This window comes from Branchiostoma belcheri, unplaced genomic scaffold, assembly GCF_001625305.1.
Source record: "Branchiostoma belcheri isolate BF01 breed outbred unplaced genomic scaffold, Haploidv18h27 scaffold216, whole genome shotgun sequence".
Lineage (NCBI taxonomy): Eukaryota > Metazoa > Chordata > Leptocardii > Amphioxiformes > Branchiostomatidae > Branchiostoma > Branchiostoma belcheri.
The window spans coordinates 312,757-321,258 of NW_017803669.1; the positions used below are offsets into that span (position 1 = coordinate 312,757).

Genomic DNA, 8,502 nt, shown 5'->3' on the forward strand with positions numbered 1-8,502 from the left:
CACAGGGTGCGTGAGGGTGCATCAGGTTTAAGAAGGTTGAATGGGAGTGCACAGGTTGCAGTGGGGTGGCATCAATTTTAAGAAGGTTGAATGAGAGTGCACAGGGTGCGATGGGGGTGCATCAGGTTTAAGAAGGTTGAATGGGAGTGCACAGGGTGCGTGGGGGTGCATCAGGTTTAAGAGGGTTGAATAAGAGTGCACAGGGTGCATCAGGTTTAAGAAGGTTGAATGAGAGTGGGCAGGGGGCATGGGAGTGAACAGGGTGCATAGGGTGCATGGGGGTGCACAGGGTGCGTGAGGGTGCATCAGGTTCGGGGAGTTTGAATGAGAGTGCACAGGGTGCATGGGGGTGCACAGGGTGCATGGGGGTGCACAGGGTGTGTGAGGGTGCATCAGGTTCGGGGAGGTTGAATGAGAGTGCACAGGGTGCGTGGGAGTGCACAGGTTGCATGAGAGTGCGCAGGGTGCGTAAGAGTGAGCAGGGGTGTGTGGGAGAGCCTAAGGTTGAGGTAGAAAGAATGAGAGTGCAAAGGGGTAACGTTATATGTAGAATGAATTACTTATGATACTTGGGGTACACAAGTTGTAGTAATGTGTGCATGTGTTTGCATGTGTGCATAAATCTTGCATATATTAATGAATTATATTTGCATATATGGGAAAATACCATGCTCCCGTTACCAACAATTTTGAAGACCCGTTTAAAAAAAATGAAAAAAACTCCATGCCAAATTTCAAGTCATTTGGCTGAAAAATGGCCAAAGTTGAATCCATTTGAAGAAAGAGAAGAAGAAGAAGCAGAAATATGAGAGAAAACAAATGATATGTTTCACCACTTCGTTATGTGGTGAAGCCATAAATAAACAAAAAATAACAATATTATCCAGGAATGTGTGTATGAGTGCTGTCCTTGGTGATGAATCATTGCAGCTATAGAAACATATTTAGTCATATACCGGTAGGTCTTATCTAAAACAAGAAAGCTTTTAAAAAAGCTGAAATTTCGCAGATAATTGTAAAGGAAGGAACACAGTGTCAATTGAAGTGCACTTTCTATAAATTAAAACTTAAAGTTGATTGAATATGTGCAGCAACATTAGCTTCCTGTGACATGATCACAATCATGTACATGTACTTTTTATAACAAAGACAATAAAGCTGAGTCAGATAACGGTATTGCTGTGTAAGCTAATTGTCAATTGAAATAAACTCAAAATCAATTCAAATTCAAATTTGTCTTGTCTGGTTTATTGTGTCTACAAATGTAGCAAAGACAAACCAGAGTTACGTCGATGAAGGTTAGACATCCAGGTAATACAATACGCCAAAAAGCAGTTACTCAAGCAACTGGATATGATTTTGAAAACGTCAGACGTTTCAGCTAGTATCCACTAGCTTTCGTCAGTGACTGAGAGACCAGAGGGGAAATGCAGGTTTATAAGCACAACCTATTGATTGATATGCAAATAAAGTGAAGACAAACCAGAGTTCTTTTCAAACTTTTTTTTCCATTTTTTTCTTTTATTCCACTTCCACTTGTAATTTGTAGGCTACAGCAAGTGGTCCCCTGTAAAGTGTGCATCCGGCACACTGCAGTACTACTGCATGTATTACAATTCACAAATATTCACTAGAGACAAACAAGGGGGTGGCCAACTTGGGGCGGGTGGCCGCCAGGAGCGTGATTTCAGTCAGGCTAGATCTTGTATTTGACCAGGGATTTATAATATGTAATTTACCATTTTTACGACACATTGTTACCGGTTGTTAAGTGCTCACACACTGTTTACATCATACCAAGGACATTTCGCCTACAATGACCTTGATCATACTGTTCCCAAACTGCAAAATTCACAGAGAATTGTCACCTGTGGACACATGTTGCTTATTTTTGGCGACGCCTTTGGGGCGGAGGCATTTGTGCAAGTACTACGGTCACTTTGAAAGAATTTCAAAAATTGCACGAATGCATTCCCTAGGGAATTGGTTCTGAGGTAACCTTCGGCCATGTGGTTTTTGGATCAAGCAGGTAACTTACACCAGCTGCCTGGCATGATTAATTAGTGGTCATCTGTCTTCTCCCCACACCATGGACAGAGAGCACAGCTGTCTTTGGCCAATAACCACTTGATCAGGAATCTGACATTCCCTACCCAAGAACATTTAGGCCGGTGGGGGTGAGTTAAAAACAGATCACACAGAGAAAAGAAATTATCCATCCTTTGGGAACCCACAAAAGGTAAAAAAAGTCCCAGCTTCAGATCAGACGTAAAATCCAGTCTCTCGTGGAGGATAGAGTGAAGTGGATCATGGTTTATTAGTTTGGTTAGAGTGGGAACTCAACCAAAGTCCCACTTACCAAAGTAAAGTAAGTAAGTATGTAATCATAAAATTTTTATATTGCTGGGCCCGGAAGAACGGCTGATTCCTCCTATACGTGTATTTGGTATATTGCCCCACACCTCCTCCATCCAGCCTGTAAACTTCACTACATGCATGTGTTTATAAGATATGGAAATCCGTTTTGTAATGTAGATTGCTAGCTCCACCACATGAAATAATATATATTTTTCAGTCATCGCCTTGGCAATGATTTTTATTGCCTCAGCCTTGTTGCATTTTCTGGAGACCCCTCAAAAGACTGTACTGTTGGCATGGCTGTGTTGAGCAAAATTCACTTATCACTGCTATATATGTGTGAGTAGTTAAAAGCTTGATTATCTCTTTGATCACGCTCATTCGCTTTTGATGTGTTCATACAGGTTGTGCCTGGAGTTGGTTTCCATGGTGACAGCTCCTTTTCCCAGCTGGCTGTTCCCTTAGACTTCAATGGAGCTGCAGAGTTTGGATTTCAGCTGAAGCCGAGGGAGTTAAATGGGGTGCTACTGTATGCTGAAGACAACACAGACACAGTAAATCTGTTATCTCCTACGTACATGTAACACAGAGATTTTTTTTCTACTTACAACTAGAATGTGTTACAAGCTGTAAAGTTAAATGTGTTACAGCTGGTGTTAGATTACCCTGAAGAAAAGTGAGTCCATTTCTTGTCTCAAAAAAGGTTTAACCTCTTCCATAAAATCTTGATCCTTTAAAATGAAGAACTTTTGGTTATTCATACTAAGGCTTTCATAATGCACATCCAGAATGTGAACAGCTGTCACAAAGCCTTAGGAATCACAAATTTTCACAATACTTTTCTTACATTAAAATGGTACTCTTTGAATTCAATTCCCACTGCAGGAGAGCTTTTTTTATCTGGCCCTGTACAATGGGCACCTATTTGGTGTGTATCAGCCAGCTCAGGGCCAGGCCCAGGTGCTGAGGCCCAGCAGCAGCCTGCTGGTGGATCAACAGTGGCACCTAGTGGAACTCAATATAACTGCAGGGAGGTGAGCAGTTCTTCAGACAGTATCTTAGGCCCATAATCAATACTAGTATACATCATGTATAAAGCCTCTGTCACACATACAATATGCAGCCGACCATGGCCTCTTGATCTTCGCCAGACAATGGTTGGAAGTTGGAACCTTTGCCAAGAAGTTATGTTTTCAGAGGCGTTCATGTATGTGTGTGTGTGTGTGTGTGTGTGTGTGTCTGTAAACACGATAACTTATAATGATTAGATTTTGGACACCCTAGCTGCTTGTTATGGTACTGCAGCTGAAATTCCGGTTTTGATATCTCACGATGTAGACATGCTAGGGTGACAAAATTTGGTTGGTGGTAGATTGGTCTTGTGCTGTGGAAGAAGTGACGTGAGTTTGGACCCCTTGCGGCTTGCTCTGGAACTCCAGGGCTATATGTTTGAAAATATTCAAAAGAGGATAACTCAAGAACCGGTTGACAGATCGTCGTGATTTATGGTATGTAGGTACATTTGTAGCTTATGTGATGCTTGATATAATTTTGTGACAAATATGCAAATATGGATGTAATTTGCATAATTTATGGGGAAATTCCATAAATCAGCTGCATTTCATGATAGGACTATTGAAGCTTGTGACATTGGTAATTGAGAACGAGAGAAACACAGGCAGATAAAATTTGCATAATTCATGAGAAAATTTTATAATTTTGTAATGATACCTGCCTGGAATTTCATACTTGTGGTATTTGAAAGTCCAGGGCCCAAAATCTAATCATTTCCAGGTTTCGCCACATCCTACTGACACACCAAGTATGAGACCGATCCATCGAGCCGTTCCTGAGTTATTTCGTTGACTAACAGACAGACTGACAAACGCAACTGAAAATGTCACGTCATGGAGGTACATATGTAATAAATAGATAAATAGACGGAAAAACTGGTCGTGCAGTGTAAATAATTGTAGGAAGATCCTGACTGTGTGACAATCTTGAGAAGACTTTATGTACCCTGTCAGATAGATTACATGCCACACTTGACTTTTGTTCTTATTTTTTCAGTGTATCAGTACAGGTGGATGGGAATGATGGGGCATTAAGTGTACTGTCAGTGACACTGTCCTCAGCACACCTGTATCTGGCAGGTGTAGACCACACCCTGCAGGAGAAGGTGGACAGGTGTGAGGTGTGCCCTGTGGTTGCTTCCTACACAGGTGGCATGCAGGATGTCAGGGTTAATGGCAGGTGAGAAAAATAAGTATGATGGGTTCTATGGCCGTGTTTAAGTGGAATCACCCAAACCGCGATTCGGGTAACTCACATTCCTCACATCTAGTCCACGTGCCACACACACCTGTGAAACCGTGTCCGATCACAATACGCTTGAGCTACATTTACAGTATTGCTGTTTGATGATAACACGCAAGGTGGCGTGTTATTAATCTCAGAGGTCAACGACCTGCTTGCTGGTGCCCCCCTCCCAGCGTATCTCGGCCGAATGCCGAGGTGGTCCCTCCAGAGGCGGTGAAGCTCGCCCTAGAATGGACACATTATTCGACCATTACTGCTCTTTAAATTGCTGCCACGTAAAAGTTGGTATTGCATATAAATAAAGAAATATCACCACGTAATTCATGACCAGGCGAAGTTACATTGAAATCACTTTGCGTTCAGACGCAAATCGCGATGCGGGAAAACTGATTTGAAACCACCTCTAGAAGTGGCTTGGGATCAAGGCGCTTTCAATGTGATTTCGGAGCGTTCAGATGGAGCCACTTGAAACCGGCTTCGGGGTAAACCACATGTAAACCGCCTTGGATGATTCCACTTAAACACGGCCTATGACATTAATGAATCATGAAGTGTGGCTCAAAAAACTGCAAATCAAAAATTTGAACCACAGAAAACTTTAGAATAGCTGGGGTTTTTTCAAAGTCGCTTCAGAGACAAATTTATGTTGTAATAGTTGGCAAAGTATAGGTAGAGTACGGCTTCTGGACAGTTAAGTTTATGAGCTACTCTGTGTTCTGGTAGGCAGTCTCTAAAATCAGAGACCACCAGGGATCCAACTTGAGGTAATTGCTCAGTGAGACACGTTTGATGACAAGTGTTGACAGTCTAAGGTGTTTCATATAAATAGTACCCTGGTTAGTATTTAGTAATACATGTATGATAGTACGATAAGCTCTTTTCTTTGTTCTAGTTAATAGAATGTAATAGAATGTTATACACATCTACAAGGACAGGTAATACTGTTCAATACAGAAGTAAAAGACCTGTTTTTTGTGAGACCATATTTTGTCACCTCAATTCTTGTTTACCATCTTGTTTTTTTTTGCCTGCCATGTTTTTTTTTGCCCTTGTGCATTTGATAATTTATGGAGGACAAAACATGCTTTGGCCTTACATGTATGTTAAATGCTTGCATACATAAGAGAGCTCAATACATTAAAATTTGTAAAATGTAAGATTTGTTCCAACTCAGATGTTCAAACTGACATTAGTATCAAACACTATGCCTAACCACACATGACGTACTTTATGGAGAGTTCTGTCCTACAGACACTTTTTCCTTTTTTGAATGGGCGAAAATTCATGTTGCCAATGTTATCCATACATGTACATGTATAATGAGGTCTGTGAGGCCTGATCAACACACCTATAGCCCATGTTTCTGTGTTCCTCACAGTGAGCTGGACTTTTGGGACCCTGCCACTGTTCTGTCTCAGAGAGGGATGTATCTTAGTGGGCTGGACCCAGCACAAAATGCCACTGCTCCCACGCTGCCCCCACCCAGCCTGACAGTGGCACCTCCCCATTGTGCAGACCCATTCCAACCTACATACAGCAGGGAGGGCGTTAACTTTGGTCGCCATGGAAACAGTTTTATCTCCTATAATTTGTCATCTGAAACAATGACAAAGTACTTCAGGACAAGGTGAGTTGCTGAAAATCTTAATGATGAGTGATTGCCTCCATGAGTCCATGTACGAAAATGTACTACAGTACTATCCTACTAACAAGCGACAAACACAAAAGGTCCTCTGCAGTGATGTACGGACACCCCCCCCTCGAATCCCATTTTTGCACTTGACATTGGTCTCCTCAACGGTAACCTCCCTGCCAAAAATCCATGCCTTCAAGAGTTACATGTATGCTGCTAAATCCCCAGTCTCCCACACTAAAGCAGACTGATTTTATAACCTTCTCATGAAGGCAACTATGAAGCTTGATGGAGAATTGTCACTTATGGACACGTTTTTCTTGTTCAAAAGTTTACAAACTCTGTAATTAAAATAATGCTTATTGATTTTCTTCTACTCAGCTTTGTCCTGACCTGCCAGTTCCGAGCAGAGGCCACAGAGGGGATCCTGTACTACAGCGCCAACAACAAGAGAAACCCAGACAACTACCTGGCCCTCTACATGCACAGAGGATACCTGATTGCAGAAATGAAGACTCAGCAGCCCGGCAATGGTGACTACCACAACCTGAGAGTCCAGACAAAGTTCAGGGACTATGCTGATGGGAACTGGTGGGAGGTACGTTCTGATAACCTTGTTAGGCTCTCTCTCCACTAGATGGTGATTGCCGAGTAACCAAGATTGAATTAATATGATCCTTGATTTTATAATTGGAATATTATGTATGATGTAATGGTATGATTATATAACAATATACTAACAATAAAATGCACAAAAACTAGCAAGAATTGTTCTTGCAATGTTTTCTGGGTGAAACTTTGGCCGCATAACATACATGTAGAGGCCGGTACTTGATGATGCCCGATGGCAATGTTTTCTTCAATTTGCAGCAAAGATTTTGCATACTGAGGATGTATAACTGTGATTCTACTACTACACGATATGCCCATTTCTTGCCAGGTGGTTATTTTGCGAATCCATAACTTCCTTGCCATCATCGTGCCTGAGCGAAGAGACTATGTCAACAACAACCAGCAGTCAAACACAGAGACGTTCATCGACCTGACCTTGCCATTGTATGTAGGAGGAACAGACATTCAGGCTGGACATCCGGTCTTCCCCCTTCCAGTAAGTCCCAATAATTACATGTACCTTCGCCAAGAGGTTTTTGTGTCTGTCTGACTCTAAACAAGATAGTAAGTGAATGAGAGAGAGAGAGAGAGAGAGAGAGAGAGAGAGTGTGTGTGTGTGTGTGTGTGTGTGTGTCTGTCTGTCTGTCTGTCTGAAACATGTAGGTGGGTAGGTCTTGATGACAACTCAAAATAATTAGATTTTGGGCCCCCTGGCCCCACTAGGACATGCTAGGGTCATGAATTTTGGATGGTTGGTAGCTCTTGTGCTTGGAAAGAAGTCTTGCCAGTGAAGGCCCCCTAGCAGCTTGTTCTGGAACTGCAGGACAGGTTGTTTAAAAAATATTAAAGACAGGATAACTAAAAATCTCGTCGACGGATTCTCGTGATTTTTGGTATGTATATAGCTTAAGTGATGCTTGACATAATTGAATTACAATTATGCAAATCTGGATCTAATTTGCATAATTAATGAACTTCTATAAATCTGCTGTGTTCAATATTAGGGCTATGAAACACTTGGGACATACATATAATTGAGAATGACAAGATATTTGGCAGATTTTGTAAATGAAGACCTAACTCGCATAATTAATGGAATCTATACAATTTCATAGTGGTATTGCTGCCGGAATATAGTACATTTGTACTTGCCATATCTGAAGTTCAGTGAAAGTGAACATCACTAAACATAATTTATTCAAATCAGGTCATGATTTCAAGTTAAGAGCATGTTTATTATCAAATCCTCGTGAGAAACTTATGACTGGTTCACATACGTAAACAAGCATCACCATAAACAAAACAGACACCATGATCATCACTCTTTCCAAATTCAAAAGAGAATCGCGTCACCGAGGCGTGTTATAAATGCCACTTCATTGTATTTATGGGTTCACCACACCACGAAGTGGTGTGGTGAAACCATATTGCTTTTTCTGATGTTTCTTCTTCTCCTTCTCCTTCTCCTCCTGCCATATCTTTAAATGGATTCAGCTTCTTCATTTTAGGGCCTAAGGTCCTGAAATTTGGTATGGAGGTACAGTGGGCAAATACCCCTAGGCGTTTTTTAAATTATTGTG

General features: G+C 41.5%; 1 protein-coding gene across 1 annotated transcript in view; it reads left to right on the forward strand.

Moving 5' to 3' along the window:
• The window catches only part of LOC109470016 (laminin subunit alpha-1-like), a 42,267-nt gene that overhangs the window by 28,651 nt on the left and 5,114 nt on the right, over positions 1–8,502 (forward strand). The window contains exons 9-14 of the mRNA XM_019768796.1: positions 2,763–2,912; positions 3,244–3,392; positions 4,429–4,611; positions 6,056–6,304; positions 6,692–6,908; positions 7,251–7,418. Coding sequence (XP_019624355.1) covers positions 2,763–2,912; positions 3,244–3,392; positions 4,429–4,611; positions 6,056–6,304; positions 6,692–6,908; positions 7,251–7,418 — 1,116 coding nt within the window. The remainder of the gene's footprint in view (positions 1–2,762; positions 2,913–3,243; positions 3,393–4,428; positions 4,612–6,055; positions 6,305–6,691; positions 6,909–7,250; positions 7,419–8,502) is intronic.